The sequence below is a fragment of the Pelobates fuscus genome, chromosome 6, assembly GCF_036172605.1.
Source record: "Pelobates fuscus isolate aPelFus1 chromosome 6, aPelFus1.pri, whole genome shotgun sequence".
In the NCBI taxonomy this organism is placed as follows: Eukaryota; Metazoa; Chordata; class Amphibia; order Anura; family Pelobatidae; genus Pelobates; species Pelobates fuscus.
Genome location: NC_086322.1, coordinates 179,723,364 through 179,743,126, shown reverse-complemented (window position 1 = coordinate 179,743,126; position 19,763 = coordinate 179,723,364). Strand labels below are relative to the sequence as shown.

Sequence of the window (19,763 nt, the reverse complement as noted above, 5' to 3'; positions counted from 1 at the left end):
CTATTTTCCGCTGGATGTCAGTGCCTACAGCAGGCAGATAGTTAACCCTGAATCCTGAAGAAGACAGCTCAAATTTCAGCCAAATCGCTGATCAACCCAAATTCAGCCAAAACATGATTCTGCCGCAAAACGATTCTTTGAGTCCCATAATAATGAAAACCGCCATCTAATCCTATTTATTTTATGAGTCAAGTTGCCTACTAAGGCTGAAGACTGAAGAGTAAATAATAAGTTATTCTTTGAGAGGATTGATGTGTATCGGCATGTTGGAAAGGGGGTCTATCTGGAAGCTGGCTGCAGAGAATTGTACTGCCAAGAAAAGCAAAAACGTCTGGCACTGAACCAATGCATAGTTTCCAGGAGGATATCAACACTCACCCTGCTCTGTATGGTAGACACATGGAAAGGTCTTCCGTTTGTAAACACAGAATTCACTTCAACAACTGTGTCCCAACCTGGGTTAAAAGCACAGAAGGACTGGGATTTGGGGACTCCCACGGACCTGAAAAAGACAAAGAAAAAAAAAACGTGAACATTACATGGTATTTCTTGTTTTTCAACTGTCAAAGTCTGATTAAAAAGGAGCAAACAAAATGTGACTTAAGAAATATTGGTGTAAATAATGGCACATGTAGAAGGTTGTAACACAATAGTAAATCTGCCCCCAAAGAGTGTTGACTAGAACTCTGTACAGTGCTTAATGTAGTTGTTCTGGTGAGTATAGTCAGTCCCTGCAGGCATTTTCATGTACGTATATACTCGAGTATAAGACGAGTTTTTCAGCACATTTTTTGTGCTGAAAAACACTCACTCGTCTTATACTCGAGTCAGTTGTCTGTATTATGGCAATTTTCATTGCCATAATACAGACAAGGACCGGGGGCTGTCAGGAAGCTGTAACTTACCTTCACCGCAGCTACTGTCAGCTCCCTTCTCTCTCCTCCGTCCGTGCAGCTCCCAGGTCAGCTTCCTCTGCAACTCTCGCGAGAGCCGCGGGGTCAGAGCGTTGCCACGGGTTACCGTGGCAACGCTCCGCGCGGCCGCGAGAGTTGCAGAGGGAGCTGACCTGGGAGCTGCACGGACGGAGGAGAGAGAAGGGAGCTGACAGGAGCTGCGGTGATGGTAAGTTACAGCTTCCTGACAGCCCCCCTCCTACAGCCCATCCACTGGACCACCAGGGAGTGAGAGCCCCCCTCCCTGGCCAGCTAACAAGCAGGGAGGGGGGACGAAAAAATAAATTAAAAAAATAATTAAACAAAAATAATAATAATAATAATAATAATAAAACAAATAATAACATTACAAAAATATATATATTACAATAATAAATAATAATAATTAATAAAATGCCCACCCCCACCAATGCTCTGCACTCACACACACACACACACTGCACTCACACACACTGCACTCATACACACACTGCACTCATACACACACTGCACTCATACACACACTGCACTCATACACACACTGCATTCACACATACACACATACACACTGCATTCACACTGCACTCATACACACACTGCATTCATACATACACACACTGCATTCATACATACACACATACACACACTGCATTCATTATATACACACTGCACTCACACACTGCACTCATACACACACTGCACTCCATTCATTATATACACACTGCATTCATACATACACACTGCACTCACACACTGCACTCATAAACACACTGCACTGCATTCATTATATACACACTGCATACACACTGCACTGCATTCATTATACACACACTGCACTCATATACACACACACAACACTCATATACACGCACTGCACTCCATTCATTATATACACACTGCATTCATACACACTGCACTCATACGTATTACATACACACTGCATTCATTATATACACACTGCACTGCATTCATTACATACACACTGCACTGCATTCATTACATACACACTGCACTGCATTCATTACATACACACTGCACTGCATTCATTATACACACACTGCACTCATATACACACACTGCACTCATATACACACACAACACTCATATATACGCACAACACTCATATACACGCACTGCACTCCATTCATTATATACACACTGCATTCATACACACACGGCATACATACACAGCATTCATATACACACTGCATACATACACACACTGCATTCATTATATACACACACTGTAAATAAATATTAAATTAATATAATTTTTTTAGGATCTAATTTTATTTAGAAATTTACCAGTAGCTGCTGCATTTTCCACCCTAGTCTTATACTCGAGTCAATAAGTTTTCCCAGTTTTTTTGGGTAAAATTAGGGGCCTCGGCTTATATTCGGGTCGGCTTATACTCGAGTATATACGGTACATTGCTTTCTAGCGACACCTCCAGTGGCAGTCACTCAGACGGCCATTAAAGGAGCTTCCTGGGTCTGAAGCACAACGTGAAGCACAGAAGTTCAGCGTTTCCACACTCTGCATGGAGGCCCTGAACTTTCCTCAGAGATGTATTGTTTTAATCCATCTTTATGAGGAAATGCTGACTGGCCAGGAGAATGCTTACTATGGGAAAGCATTAAATTGGTTCATCCATTCCGATGTCAGCCAAGAAAGCAGATCGAGGCGGAGTCAGCATCGGCAGGTTCGCGCAGCACTAGAACAAAGTGGAGTTTTAACAATTTTTAAGTGAGACCGGAGACCAAAACTGAATTTTTAACACTACAGGGTCAGGAATACACGTTTGTACTCCAGACCCTAAAGTGTTCCTGTAACTACATAAACAAGTCATTTGTTGGATATACCTGATAAGTGGACACTCTAAGCTCCATAATCCCTACAGTTTATTAGAATGGTTAAAGGAAATTTTTGGTGCAGTCCCTCTGGAGCATGTCAAACTTTTTTCTGGCATCCATACCACATTATTCGTACAAATGAGGGCATGGTGGGATGAAGTGGACAGTTGAGAGTCTGGCCTGCTTCATTTGGTCAAGTGACAACAGTAAGTAAAGTCAGGAAATATCACCAGGGTCAACAAAAAGAGCACACAACTAAAGTACCACTCCCCCAGTAGAAGAGGGCAGTACCTCTTATAATGAGCAAACGAGCAAACTAAACTAAGCATTGGGACAAAAAAAAAAAAAAACTGAATATTGTCATGGGAACGGTCTGAAAATGTATGCCAACCAACAGAGGAAATACAATTTAACTGCATTAACCAAACCACAAGGGATGTGGGAGAGTCCAGCACCACACACACACACACACTGTCTAGGATAGCAGCAAAATTGTAAGAGTTTAAAAAGGAACTTTTACTAGTAAGATATGTACTACAAAAGAGCTAACATTAAAGGAACACTCCCAAGCACACTGTAGTGGTTATGGTGCCTGCAGTGTCCTGGCACCACCACCACCCCACCATTGTAAGGAGTCATACCAGTAATATAAAGGATTGCTTCTTACCTGGGGTCCACTATGCTCCCTGCCTCCACTACAGTCTTGTGCAAGCTGAAAGTTACTCAGCAAGGTTTCTACTGCAGTTCTTACCTCATGAGGAGGAACTTGTGGCATTCGGGAGATTATAATGGATGTGGGGAACGGCACCTGGCAGACAACATGGTAGCAAGTCAAGCCGTTCTAAAGCAGTTTGACTCTTTACAATGGGGCACAATAGCTATGAATTGGATACATATATATGTTATAGTCTCTCGGTATTGCCACATCCACCATGACTGCAGTCTTCCGTTCCTTGTCTACCCCAACAATGTGGTAGAAAGAACATGAGAAGGTCGAGAAATACCAAAGACTGGAAGAAGAACTAGAAAGGATGTGTAAAGTGAAGGCAGTTGTAGTCCCAGTTGTGATAGGAGCACTCGGGGCTGTGACTCCCAAGTTGGGGGAGTGGCTTCAACAGATTCCAGGTGGGACATCTGAGATCGCTGTCCAGAAGAGTGCAGTTCTAGGAACAGCTAAGATATTGCGCAGAACTCTCAAACTCCCTTTTATTTTATTTTTATGTTCAGCTTACGAAGTTTTATTTTACTTTATGCGCCGTGTTGGACACTTTATCCACGCAGTAGCACAAACACACTGCATGCACAACATTGGTTATTTATGTGTATATGACAGAGTGAGCATGAGCTTTAGGTATTATGGGGCAATAAAGTCCTCCACAATTACACGATTGCAGTGTTAACTGGGGGAGGGGGGGGGAGGACAAGGAACCATGACATCCAGAAATGTGACAGATTTGATTTACGTGTCAAAGATCCATTGGAACCAAAACCCTAAATCTCTCAATCTACAGGAATTGTACTGGTAGGCATGTTCAGTAAATCAAACATATCTAAATAATTGCTCACTGTGTGACTAGCACAATGCATCAATAAGCTTTGTACTACTACATAGCATAAATGTCATGTTTTTTCAAGGCAAAGGGTGGTGGTTCCTACTTTATATTGCTTTGCTTGACGTAAAAATAAATACATAAAACAGACAAGCAGTTGTAAATACCGAATATCAACAGGCAGAGCGGTTTTAAACATATGGTAGCGAAACAGTTACAGTTTTTACCCATCAGGAATTCTGTATGCATTAAAGATCTGATTTCAGATATGAGTAACAGCACACACAGTTTGATACAATGACGTACGTGTGACATCACTACAGGAGCACACTTGAGTGGGCGATATGTGGGCTAAGCTCATTCATCCATCAATCACTATTCATACTTTCAGGGTAAGGAAGGAGATATAGTGTACCTAATCAGCCAACAAATTAACAGGGTAGCTGCCAAAAGACACTTAGCATCACAGAGTATTTTTTATTTAAGCAAACTAAAAATAAAACTATACATTTACCCTCTATTAAAAACAAACACCAATAGGTCAGTTCCAGCCTAACATGTTTATTTACCTTTTACTAAATTGTGTTAAATCTATTCACAGAAAATATGGTGTGTCAGCCAATACTCACTGCGCCCCAAAATCCAGAACTGAAGGTTGCAGGTGTAAAGCCCTCCCACTAGGCCTTGGGAAACTGAAAGAGACCAGAAAGACAAAAAACTTTTAAAAAAAATATTCATATAAACAAAGGGAGAACACTACAGTATTCAATATAAACACACTTGATTGACTTTTCAAATTATTTTTTATTTTAACCCCTTTTGGCTCTGTTGAAAGTAGTGGTGGTAGGGAGTAGCATCTGGCGGACCCCAGGTAAGAAGTCAAATTGTTTCAACACATTTTAACTTCTTAAAAAGGCAGAGCACCAGAACACTCCAGACACCATAACTTTAAATATCTTAAATTAATTTTTAAATCTATGTAAATTGAAAACCCACCATACACCTTATACTTATTTTACTGTGGTTAAAACAGGAAAGCGTGAGAATGAGGTGGGAGGATAATATAAATGAACAGACAGATACTTCTAACGAAAAAACATTTTATTTTCACTTTCAGTTGAGTGTGAGCAAGACACACAAACACCTAATTTTATAAAGCAGAAGCAAGTATTTTTAGCTAGAAGTTCCTTTTGCGTCTCTAAACCAGAGTTTGAGAAATCCTGCAAGGCAATGAGCGGTAAAAGAGTAATGTAAGAAGAAAATATTGCAATGTCTTTAAAAGGACACAACACAAGCTCACACATTCTTAACTGTGCAGGTTATGTTACAGTGTTATATATAAAATATGTGAGGTTATGTATAAAACGCACAGTACTCTGACAAATGGTTTAAAGTACTGAAAGTAAGGCAGTCATCATGGAAAACAAGGGAAAAAGCAGGCACACTGCATTGGGAAATTTTGCGTTTTCCTTACTTGCACCACTTTTCAGTTCAACAATACTTTTTATAGAGAACCCCACAGTTTTGTCGCAAAATACCATCATTTCTGCCAGAGAACTCCAAGCACTATAACGTCGTCATTGTCAGAAAGTGGTTGTGGTGCTCAGATTGCTTCTATAAAAAGAAAAGGCATGACATTTGTGTACATTTTAAGTTAAAGCCAAAATGTGATATGACAAAACAAGTGGCACAAGGCCACGAATGTAATGTTTCAATGCTTATAAAAAAATTGCCAAGAGAATTCTCATGAACAATTACAGCTGCACTCTTCCTGCAGTTTGTGGTGTGCATTTATTACATGAGAATAAGGTGGCTGAGTAAAAAAAGAAGGTTCTGAAAAGGTTACATACTTAACCACAATTCTCGTTGTCTTCCTCTTTCACTGTCCCAAAAAAGCGGATGTTCTGACGTTTTTACTATAAGATGGAATGCATCTGCCATATTTAACACTCTCGTACACACCACAATACAAGAACATTCGTTAATAAGTCACTTATAACGTCATGTTTAATGGGAGATAGACACACATATATATATATATATATATATATATATATATATATATATATATATATATATATATATATATATATATATATATATATATATATGTATGTATGTATATGTTTGTTTTTTTCTAAGACTTTAGGTAGATGCACGCACGCTTTCATTACTAGTCTCAATGTATGGACTAGCAAAATATTGCTGCAAAGCAGTAGGCATTCAATCAAAAAATAAGGTCCCTAAACAACCACTTAAATGTAACAGTCTACCTATTTTTATGCATTATATAGATAATGGATTAAAAGGTTACTCCAAGCACCAAAACCAAATAATTGTTTTGAAGTGGGCATGGTGCATGGAGTCTGTACATGCAGCCCATCAGCAAGAAAAAACCTGATATTTAAAGGTTAACTACCATGACCACTTCAGTTTTTTGAAGTGGTCATGGTGGTTGGAGTAAGGATGTGAAGTGCTTCAGCTTTAAATAATGCATATCCAGAGTTATTGGCAACTGTGTGTCAGGGGTTGGTTACATCCTTGGCACACATGACTTAGGCAGCCTGGAACTAGGTTCCAGCTGCGTGATGTCAATTTCGTGCATACTTTACGGCTGTTGTAAGCACAAAAATGTTAGAGTGAAGCATAACTGCCTCTCCCTTGCAGACAGAGCCTGAAGGGGGAAGCTCATGACTGACCTCCCTGTCTCCCTATCCACTCTGCTCAGAGATAGATATAGATCGATCGATCGAGATATTTTTATTGATTTTTTTTTATACCCCGTGCCGCCTCCTCTCTTTCCCCCCTCCCCTTGCTGGCTCAGAGCACACGCATGTGCTCTGAGCCTATTAAATCCACCAATCACAGGCTTCTCATAGAGAAGCTTTTGATTGGGCCTTGGCGCAGTTCCCAATATGATGATATTATTTATAAAGCGCCAACTAATTCTGCAGCGCTTTACAAGATTATGAAAGGGAGGAAATTTACAATACATGAGACAATTACACAGTAACAATAGGTAGATGAGGACCCTGCTCAAACGAGCTTACAGTCTAGATGAGGTGGGGTACAAATACACAACAGGGCAGCAAGGATGACAGCCACCAAACAAGGTGGAAAAGTAGCAGAGCTGGAGGTGAGAGTGGAGTATGGCTCTTTTAGGAGAGAGAGAGAGACAGCTATGGATAGGTATAGAGAAGTTACTATGGGAGTCCATAAACATTTCTGAACAGATGTGTTTTGGGGGACATTTTAAACAATTGAACACTAGGGGAGAGTCTGGTGGGGGTAGGCAGGCTGTTCCAAAAGAAGGGAGCCGCCCGCAAAAAGTCCTGCAAGCACAAGTTAGCAGCAAGTGTGCGAGCAGCGGACAGGAGGTGGTCACCGGCACAATGGAGAGACCGAGAAAGGGCATATCTATGAATCTGGGAAGAAGTGTATGAGGGGCTAGAGTTTGTTAGAGCTTTATAGGTAAGGGTTAGTATTTTGAATTGACACCTATATAATACAGGAAGCCAGTGTAAGGATCGACAGAGGGGCGAGAAAGATCAACCTGGCGGCAGTATTCATTACAGATTGTAGCAGGGCAGTTCGGCTTTTGGGGAGACCACCTAAGAGAGAATTACAGTAATCCATGCGAGAGATTACTAGAGTATGAACAAGCTCCTTAGCAGCATCTTGAGTGAGAAAGTGGCGGATGCAGACTATATTTTTAAGGTGGAATCGACAGGTTTTAGCAACATACTGGATATGTGGGGCAAAGGTGAGGCCAGGATCAAAGATAACACCAAGACAACGAGCTTGCAAGAATGGACTGATGCAAGTTCTATCAACTTGCAAGTGGAGCGAAGGAGGAGGATCAGTGTTATAAGAGGGGAAAATAAGAAGCTCAGTTTTAGAGAGGTTGAGTTTCAGAAAACGGGAGGACATCCAATCAGAAATAGAAAAAAGGCAATCAGTGTCAAATTGCAGAAGCGCGAGGGAGAGATATATCTGGGTGTCATCGCCATACAGATGGTAGCGGAACCCAAAGGAGTTAATGAGTTTGCCAAGAGAGGCAGTATAAAGAGAGAACAGAAAGGGACCAAGAACAGATCCTTGGGGCACTCCAACTGAGACATGGCAAGAGGAGGTGTCATTGCAAAAGGAGACACTGAACGAACGTTGGGAAGAGATAGGACAGTGTCACAGAGACCGAGGGATTGAAGAGTTTGGAAGATGGGGACATGATCAACAGTGTCAAAGGCAGCAGAGAGGCCAAGAACAATTAGTATGGAGTAGTGGCCTTTGGATTTAGCTGTGATTAGGTCATTTGTAATTTTAATAAGCGCAGTCTCAGTAGAGTGGAGGGGACGAAAGCCAGATGGAAGAAGATCAAGGAGGGAGTTTGAATTTGAGAAGTCATACAATTAAGACAAAATTAAGACATTGAGTCATACGATTAAAGACAAGTCTTTCTAGAATTTTTAAGGAAAAAGGAAGCGGGGATAGTTGTACTGGTCTAGGGAAGGCATTTTTTTAGGATGGGTACAACAGTAGCATGCTTAAGGGGCAGCTTAAGGGACAGCACCAGATGAAAAGGCAGTTTATCAGACAGGGGTGCACCGAGTGAGGCTTAGAAAAATAATGCCAATAGGGTTTTGTCCTAAATGAAAATAAAAGGGGTTTAAGAAACCCTTTGACATATTAAATATGGTGCCAGAGTTACAGCCCCATCAGCATCATTAGGAAGATTTCAGAGCTGGCTAATGTAAATTCTGTGCAAATTTGTGAATACAAGTTCATTCATTGGCTGAGAGTGATCAGCTGAAGTTTTCAGCCAACAGGGTAAAACGCAGAATTTGCATCTGGTTTCTGCAGCTATTCACTTTAGGCAGGAGAAAATACAGGTATAGACTATGATGTATCCGTGGTTTGGCAAATACGCTAGGCAAGTAAGCACGGCAAGCTGGGGATAGTTCTAGGATTACTAAAATGTTTCAGGCACTTTCACGGCAAGTCCACCCTCACAAAAATGATCGTATTTAATTTGTTGTTTAATTTTGCTGAGGTTTTATTTAGAGAGTAAAAGTCATCCTCTGACTAATTGAGGATGGATTTGTAGCAACAGCCTGAAAGGCATGCCAGTGTGATAATATTAAGAGCAAACTTTATTTTAGAAGTGTTACAAATGAGCAGTTTAAACCACTTAATTTACTTATAGTTTAGTCTGCTATCATAATAGTCTAGTCTTCAAACTATACACACACACGTAACAGCTACCAGTTTATACAAAGCTTGGTCCACTGTTCAGTTCTCTTGAGAGAGCTCAGTCCAAGATTTGTGTTTTGTATGCAGACAACTCATACACGAAGGTAAACAAGAACGGAGAATTCAGGTCTGCCTGATTGATAGATCTGAGGGGCGGGCTTAGTTTTGATGTAATTCTTTTTAATTATTTTACACGCACTCCAGTAGTTAGGCTCAGAGTACACTATGCGCCATCTTCTAGAGAGCGCTTACTAACTTACCAAAGTCAAATATACCTATGTATGACTTATTTTTACCTTCCTCCCAGTACAAGAATGAAATTGTCTTTACACACAAACTGAAAAGACAACTATACACATGGTTTTTATTTATGCGTGGACTGGCACTTTAAATTCTGGGAGCATGTATAAAGGCATCCTTTAGGCCAGAATTTTTTTATTACAGCCCTACGGTATCATTTATCATAAGCATTCCTAGTAAAGAGGAAACAAACCTAGCCATAGTAAATGTTTTGGAGGAATGTCTGAGTGCTTTCAGGGATATTAAACGATATTAAAATCATCTTAGACAAAGAAAACCTTTTTGTAAAAGAAAAAAAATATATTTGTTGCCCTGTAACACTTCTCATATATGTATAATAGAAAGGTTAATGGCCCACAAATGGATACAGATTAAAAAAAAAAAAAAAAATTCAACCAGTAAACATTTTTTTTATTGGATAGATAAGCTTTCCTTAGAAGGCTTGATATTTTAGCAGTAAGCAGAAAATACTGAAATGTTTTTCAGCTCTAAATACTTTACAACTATGTCCTAATGCTCAAGTGTTTTACACAAGGAAACTTAAAACTAGGCTGGATAGTAATTGCCTAAAGCAGTATTTTAACCCCTTTAGAACATTCCAACACACTTCATTTCAATCTTAAAGGTAGAGCAAACCAACAATATATTTATTTACCAGAGTAAAAATCTGACTAACCAAAGATTATATTTATATATGTATTTCATTTATTTTTTTACTAAAACGTTTCTTTACTTATGATGCATAAATAAGCAGTTTAAGGATGTGAATGAAATTATTATATTACTGTATATACTCTAGTATAAACAGACTTTTTCAGCACATTTTTACGCTGAAAAAGCCCCCCCCTCGGCTTATACTCGAGTGAGGGTCCCACTTACAGGGTCGGCCCTTCAAATTCTGCAGCCGCCTGAGCGCTCTATAGAGAGCCTTAGGCGGCTGCAGTACTGCCTCTCTCCTCACCTCCCCTTCCCTGTGTAGCGTGGCCGAGCTCCTCTCCGTGGTACAGGAGTTTGTTTCCTGTACCCGTCCGGACTGTTAGGAAGTGCATACTGAGTGCACTTCCGATCAGTCTGGCCGGGTACAGGAAATAAACTCCTGTACCGCGGACCAGAGAAGAGCTCGGCCACACTACACAGGAAAGGGGAGGTGAGGAGAACAAACGGGGGGGGAGGGGCTTTATGTTAGGGTTATGCCTAGCAGTAGAGTTGAGCGAACCCGGACTGTAACGTTCGGGTTCGTACCGAACATTACGTTTTTTGGGCCCCGGACACGGACATATCAATGTATGTTCGGGTTGGAGTTCGGTGTTCGGCGATTTAATGGTGCGTTTTGAAAGGCTGCAGGGCAGCCAATCAACAAGCATTTGACTTGTGTGCCCTTAGAAGTCATCATAGCCATGCCTACTAATGGCATGGCTGTGATTGGCCAGTGCAGCATGTGACATGAGCTCTTATTAGTGTACGGACAGGATGCTGACGCTTTCAGGGACAGATTAGTAAAGATATCACAAAATAGATCTCTACCCTTGTTGGTGGGTCCAGCTAATGGAACCCCTCAACATTGGTAGAAATACACCTTGTTGGACACTCCAGAGGTGTCCTGGGGCTTAACCCCTATTGAGGAAACAAAGAAAAATTACTTAGACCATCTGGATAAAATACCCAGGTGTCTAAAGTAAGTACTGGAATTTGAAAAATGGGATCTTCCAAATTAATTGATAATATGAACGTAAAGAGTCATTTAGCAAATATAACTTAATAGGTGGTATAATACCCAAATTGGGTAGTAAGTCTAGCCTTTATTATATTATTAATTAATTTGGAAGATCCCATTTTTCAAATTCCAGTACTTACTTTAGACACCTGGGTATTTTATCCAGATGGTCTAAGTAATTTTTCACAGATTAGTAAAGAATTCTGCAAACTAGTACATTAGTGGGGTGCAATTCATATCTGAAAGTCAAATAGAAGCAAATAGTGCGGTTACATCGGAGTTTTAAAAAGTCAATTTTTTTTTGGTGCTAAATAGTACATTAGTGGGGTGCACTTCATATCTGAGAGTCAAATAGAAGCATCAAATAGTGCGCTTACTGCGCAGTTGTAAAAATTCGAATTGTTTTGGTGCTAATCTGCTAAATAGCACATATTGGGCGTGCTCTTCATATCCGAGTCAAAAAGAAGTGTCAAATAGTGCGGTTATAGCGCAATTGTAAACATTTTCTGGGTGCTAATCTGGTAAATAGTACATTATTGGGGTGCACTTCATATCTGAGAGTCAAATAGAAGTGTCAAATAGTACGGTTACAGCGCAGTTGTAAACATTTTAACTGTTTTGCTGCTAAACAGTACATTTTGGGCGTGCTCTTCATATCGGAGAGTCAAATAGAACCGTCAAATACCAATATAACAATATTGTAATTCGGGGGCAATACCCTCACAAGTCAAACTGAGAGATCAGTTTATAGGGAAAACTGTTGCCTGGATACAATTCTAAAACAATTTCCATATGTCCTTTGTAGACTTTACATGCTGGAAAATCACCGGTGCCAACTGCTGTGGCTTTCTGCAGTGTGCAGACCGGCAAGAAGGGCAGAGTTGAGGAGTGGGTGGAAGATGATGTGGAGGATAATGAGGTCCTAAACCCCACATGGAATCAAGGTCATGCGAGTGACATGTGCAGTTTGGAGGAAGAGGCGCTGGTCGCACAGAGGCACCAGCACAGCATAAGAGGGAGCAGGGTGCAAAAGCGGAGCGGCCGTCCCCTAGCGCTCGTCGTCATGTATTATCTTTAGAATTCCCACAGTTATCCAAGTAACAGATGGAGCAATAAAAGGAACCATAACAGATTTAACAAGCTATTCGCAGTTTCGCAGTCCGGTGACTGGGACCCAGACACTGTCTGGGCGGCTGTCAGATGACCAGGACCCAGTATGCCTTATGTTAAAGTTAGGAGTTACAGTGTGGAATGGATTAGCAGGATCTGGTGCAGGGTAACAGCACACCCCCTGGTGTTGAGCACCAGCGTTTGTGCGGCCACATACCAAGACCTTGATGCAGCTTCAGTAAAAAGAGTACTGGATACGAGAAGCCATCACTAGACTGATCCGCAACTTGGAACAGGATGTGACATTCACTGTAACGGCTGTGCGCGCGACCTCCACTGGACACTCCTCGTTTGGCTACTAGAGGTGATTCCTGGGGCAGTGCTGTACAGTGTGTAGCACTGACATTCACAGTCTCCACCAGTGGTGTATTTTGGATTTGTGGAAAGGTGCTCGGACACCCCCCCTAATTTAAATTCCCCCCCTCCTGTCAAGGCGGCACTTTGACTGACGCTCACTTATAGACACACATTCCCTCACCGACCAACCGCGCCCCCACACACACACACACCTACCTCATGGAGGGAGAGTTGGTAAATACCTCAAAGTAGTAAAACAGAAAAAACAGTAATAGTGCAATACAGTATTATAAAGTGCAAAATCTTTGCTAAATAACTGTAGGAAAACCACTCACATAGGGTAGAGCTATATAAGAGCTCTGCTTTATTCCGCGTGGACGGTACAATCCCCGTCTAAGGATACAGGATGGTAAAGATGGTATTGATCCTCCAGATGCAAATGCAAATATAAAAGTGAAAGAGAAAAAACACTCTGATAGTGTAGTAAGTACTATAAACCAGGATGATTAAAGAAAGTATTGTACTTACAATTGTAAAGCAAAACCTGCTCTAGTAATCACAGCATGGGTGGTACTATCCCCACCTAAGGATATGGTGGCACCAGGTAGCCAACAGGATGTGGAGTGTAGGGTAAAATAATAAAAGATATATGTATAAGTAGAATGAAATTTACTATTTATTATAAATATAGCATATAAATATATGTAGGTACAAATGTCCCAAAAAATGTCCCACTTAACGCGTTTCGCCTCTCCAGAGGCTTTATCAAAAGTCAGACTGAATTTAATGGTCTTGCACATGATTATGTTAGGATCAGCTAAGAGACTCAATTTCTTTCTGCTTCAAGTGAAATATAGAAAATGATACTGGTTTAGTCCTTGCAGACATTTTTGCACTTTTACTACATTCTCTACTGAAACAAATATGATACCATCTCAAGCTGACTGGACTTTAAAGACAAACCAAATGGGTGGAGACAATATATGTATGTATTCTAGTCATTATTTCACATTAAATTGTCTACTGGGATTATCACATTGCTAACCATCACAGAGATATTAGGTAAACCCTCTTTAAACTTGCAAAGTACTCTGAGGGCAATTATAAACACTGCAGACCATGTTCCCCTACAAAGTTACCAACATCACTTTATTATATTAGGTCATCATGCAGTCTCTCGGCCAAACATTAGCTGAAACAATTAGAAGCACAGCAAAATCTGATCAATGCCATAAGAGGATAATTCACAGTTAATTGGACAGTGCCCTACTCAGCTTTGGGCAATCTATGCCTAGTAATGTAACAGGAGTTAATGACATTCAGACAATTCAATTTTCAAATGATTTAACATAACTGTCTGATAGATACGTGAAATCAGAGTCTCAGCAAGTTCAATCTGCAAGGAGAGCTTTGAAGTCCATATCAGTACAGAAAAAAATATACAGAATAATAAAATGCTTGGATTTTGCTTCAATTTCAAGAGTTTGAGGGGCAATAGTTAACATGATTTTACTTATTCTTGACATTATGACAGACAGCACTTTCATTTGTTCTGTGCAAAAAACAGCAATATAGGTGGTGGTGGTGGTTGTGGAGTGTGTGTGTGTGTGGGGGGGGGGGGGGGGGGGGTCTCTTTAGTACCGAAAGCAGACCAAGTAAATATTACACCCAAAGCAGTTAAGTTCTTGATGGTCAAGAGGCATATGAAAGAAGACACAAGTCATGTAAAGAATGCTGGAAAACTAAATACAGGCAAAGTAATGAACAAAAAAATTTCACATATTCCAAACATATGTAAAACCCACATTAAAAATTGATTACGGATAAAACTCACAATAAGGCTTGCTTTTTACCTGTGCATTCTTGTGTAATATTCCAGGACTACATTTCATCGCACACAGTGAAAGTTATGGTTATTTCACTGGTAGCTTACTGATCAAATGGAAATGTAATTCTATTGTCGTATTTTGACAATTAAGTGTGTTCTTTGTTATTCACACTGTACTCCACGTTCTAGGATTTACGATATACATAATAAACAGAAATAAGATTTTTATTATTTTTTTATTTATTTTTTTTAAGAAAAATAAATTGTTAAGTAACGCTGAAAAATTGATCAATCTGATATGAGTGTCATTGTCGGTAGACCATTCTAAATATAGAAAAATATCTGTTTCCATCATAAAGGTAGAAGCAAAGCTCTATTCTATGGGAATTTAGGAAGGCCCAACAAGAACACAATCCGCAAATAAAACTTTTAATTTAGAGGAAAAACAAAAAAGCCAACATCATAAAGTCAGCCAAGACACTAGTTAACAAGGATAAGTAAATATAATAAGGTTACTTCTGTATCTTTGGCTCATTGAAGACACTGTAAATCTCAATGTGATAAGTGCATTTATTTCCTCTGAATGTTTAGAGCGAAAATGTACTCGCACATTATGATTCATAACAACACTGTCAAACATGGAAACATGCATAAACACACACACCCACATATACTTATGCAACAATCTGGAATGCAGAAGGTTTAATCAAGTTTGTAAAATGCCAACACAAAGTTGTTTGTATACATGCTATAATAATCAGCAATAAAATAGCAGTGAAAATAATAAATGTGAAATATTGCACCCTCTAAGACAGGGGTAGGCAACCTTTTAGCAGCACTGTGCCGATATAGGATTGTGATGTCCCGTAGCGTGCCGGTCCTATTTTTTAAATTGAGATGTTTATGTTGCAGTATTCTGCTTGTGTTATTTATACTGCAGTTGCTTGGTATCGTTGTATTTGTGCGTATATAAGCTATTATATTGTATATGTTCATTAGTAGTTAATGGTATCGTGTATGATACATATGAATGTGGGCTGTGTATGGGGGCCGCTTGTGGAATTGTGTGTGGATGGATATGTCACATTGTGTGTTTGGTAGTGTGTGGGGGCTGTTTTGGGTATTGCATGTGAGAGGCTGCATGTGGGGTTACGTGCATGTATGTGGATTGTTAGCGGGTTACGTTTGTGCAGATTGTGTGTTACGTATGTGCTGTTCGTATTATTTGTATGAGGGGAGGGTTATTGTGCATTTCTGTGTATATCTAGCAGTGTGGGTGGCTTCCCTGGGTTCCAGTGGAGACTAGGCTGGCCAGGAGCTGCAATAGCAACTGCGGCCCGCTCTGCCACAGTGTGGATTCCCATTCACAAGTGCTGGAATTAAGTGATCTGAGATTACTTCCTCTACGTGCTGCAATGCATAAATTGAGGATTGTCCTTCACCACCTTTTCGTATTAGCAGATATCTGAAGTTTTACTGGAACTCCTGATAGGCCAGAGCCTGTTTGGCTCTAGCAGCCTTGAGTGCCGTGCAAAGACAGCCTTGAGTGCCGTGCCAAGACACCTTGAGTGCCGTGCATGGAACACGTGCCTTAGGTTGCCTACCCCTGCTCTAAGAGCTTGACATGCAGCCTTAAACTTACATTCATTTTTGAGGCATGATAAACTGACAATTTCTTTATGACAATTTACATAACGAAATCTCTTTAATCACAGGATTGTAGCTATATAATGTCAAGTATTGCATAAGCTCAAAAGTAAAACGCTCCATTAGCATGCTTAATTATAGCAGCGTTTATATGTTTTGGGAACTCTAAAGAATCTAGCTCACTAGAGATTGTAAGGGTTGGGTCAGTCCTGCTAAGACATGTAGATACGTTTTATGAGTTGGATGGCTAAACAGAAAATCTCTCTAACAGTGCAGTCTATGCAGAAACATACATTGATATACAGCGTAAATCACTAATGCGAGAATTCAAAGTGAATTTCAAATTTAAACGTTAAAATAGTTACATTTAAAAAATAATGCAAAGTCAGCTATGCTTTCAGTTTGGCTAATCTGGCCTTACATTTGAAATCCTAAACTTAGTAAATAACCCTAAAAATGTTGAACAGAGCAGAAAACACATTTGTTTTGATTTTTTTTTTTTTTTTTTTTTATAAGCCCTGCATGTAGTTAAACCTGTGGTCCCATGGCAAAAAAATAATGCAAAAAGAAAAGAAAAAAATGGGGATGGGGCAGAGGTGGAGAAAGAAAAAGAAAATCAACCAATATTGCCTATTAACATTTAATTTTTTAACTTTAAATTAAAAAAAAACCAAAAAAAAACAAACACACGTGAAAGAACTAGAAATGGTATAGCATTAGTATAGAGGACATCGTAATGGAGACGACTAGTAAGCATAGATTTATAGAAATTTTACAAACACGAATAAGAGAATTTATATTGCTATGTTACATATTTTAAAAGACTGTTCGTATTATTTGTATGAGGGGAGGGTTATTGTGCATTTCTGTGTATATTTTTGTATTGTTTTCATTCTAAGAAGTCGCATGGAGTGAATATAAAAAAAATTACCCCATCCTAAACTAGGAAGATTGGTAGAAATGTTCGAACTAATGTAATATCCATTTTCCCAGTATTATTTACAAGTACACATAGTTCTTTGCACTCTCTGGGGTACCTCTGCTAACTGTGAAGTGATTCAAGTGTTGTAAATAATTTACCCGGGATATCAGGACTTCGTGAGGACAGATTACAGATTTGACTCTAAAAAGTGTGTACATAACCCTCACCACTTTCACAAGACTCTTGGATCATTCCAAAATTCCACACAAATATATACTGCATGTCAGCTTGTTACAGCAAATATGTATTAATGTGTCTTTTTATTTTGTATAGATTTGTCACGGAATGAATACACTTGTATCACTAGGAAAGTATATATAGGTGAGCGACGGCTAACAGTCTGTCAATTGATTTTACTTCGCTGATAACTTCTGGGGAAGTTGGCCAAGCTCTAATGTAAGGAGATTATACTTTTAAATATGAACCCCCCTCATGAGTGGGGCTCTTTATTTGTAAACAGTTCACTTCATTTCAGAAGTAAGGCTTTGTAGAATAAAGCAGACAGCAGCGTAATTCTCATGTAGATTTGTAAAAATAGCTCTTGAGTTTTGACAACCAAACACTCTGAATCAGACAGTAAGAAGCTGGACAGTCTTACCCATTTAAATACCAAACTTTAACATCCCTGAGCAAAAAAAAAAAAAAAAACATCTTTAGGATATACGAAACTGTAAAGTAGTTTTGTTTTGATGTTTTCTTCAGACTGTGAGAAAAAAAAATCATTGCATAGCTTTCTTAAAAACATAGCAATGTTCAACTTCAGATACAATGCACCACAGAGATACAGCAGTTTGGCACTACAGATGTTTGTTAACCATATTTCATAGAATCAACTTGCTGAGCATCATGGTGATTTGTAGGTCACAAACATTTGCAGTGCTAATGAAAGATTAAAGTGCCAGATGCTTTGTAGGAAATTGGGGGGGGGGGGGGGGGGAGGAAGTGCACAAAAAAAGCATTTCATGTATGAGCAACTTAGCGGAGCTCATTTGACAAAAAATAATGGAAGCTTTCATTGTTGTGGTGCGAGATAAAAAGTTGGAAGAAGAAATATGATATTAAAAGTAAAGGGAAATATGCATTAAGTGCTGGGGAATTACTTTTGTAAAACCACATAAAACACTTGACGGACTTAACTATACCCATAGATTCCTTGAACCACAAACAATACAATGCAGTAGTTATGGTGCTCAGATGCACCACAGAATGAATTGGTGACTTAACAGAAGCGATAATGTATATGAGATGTACAAGTTCAACAAGACCTCAACAAGGGCTGTTGAGTCAGTATACATTGGATTATACACTAGTGGCTAAAATTGTGAAAACCTTTTGGAAGATTTGTATTTCTAAATTTTGATGGCGCATAATAGCAGTCTATATCATTAGAGTGATAATTTATTTCTGAATGTACTGCAATAAATGTGTTGAGTTATCTTTATCTATCAAAAAGATCTTTATCTATCAAAAAGCGTAACTTTGCCGTCAACCTTTGTCCAAACCCAGAAGCCGTCCTAATTGACGGCTGAGGGATTTAGACATTGATCTACAGAGGTTCCAGCGGTCTCGCTGGATCCTCCATAGACTTCAGCAAAGTAGTCTTCTGCATGACGCAGCTCCTGACAAATGAAGTGCCAAGAGCCAAAGAGGGCAGCAGAAGATGGTGGAGGCGCAAGGGATAGCTTGAGATATGACTCCTGAAGGGAAAGTTAGTCTCTATATAGTTAGACAGCCGGACGAGGACAAACTACCTCATGCAGCAAGCAACAGCCAGCAAGACCAAAACCTCGTGGTCCTTTGTTCACTAATCCATATAGATATGGCCATAATGACATCAAAATATAACCCTAGCCATATAAGGACAAGACACCCAATCCACATTTCAGACTTCTCAGACAAAGAAAGCCTTGTGACTTATTGATACCATCTGTTACTTATGTCAATCCAGACATCCATACATAATCAATAGAGACATAGAATATGCAATATTCTACATTCCCTCTGTGTCTTAAAACCATAACACAGTGTCACTAACCTGTCCATTCTTACATCACTCGTATCATTGAGCATAGGACAAGATGTAGCCACAACTTTCTATTATATGAGAGTTCTTGGAAGGTCGAGTTTCTACCCTTCATAATTCTTACTTTACTTGAAATGCCCTCCGGTTCAGCTATGTATTGATATCCATATCCATTTTACATCATAACTACTTAAAAATATTATATACACACACACA

General features: G+C 39.5%; 1 protein-coding gene across 1 annotated transcript in view; it reads right to left on the bottom strand.

Annotated features, from left to right (window-relative positions):
* TMEM131L (transmembrane 131 like) overlaps positions 1 to 19,763 on the bottom strand; it is a 117,874-nt gene that overhangs the window by 73,396 nt on the left and 24,715 nt on the right. The window contains exons 4-5 of the mRNA XM_063458538.1: positions 4,966 to 5,028; positions 379 to 502 (exon numbers count right to left, since the gene is read on the bottom strand). Coding sequence (XP_063314608.1) covers positions 379 to 502; positions 4,966 to 5,028 — 187 coding nt within the window. The remainder of the gene's footprint in view (positions 1 to 378; positions 503 to 4,965; positions 5,029 to 19,763) is intronic.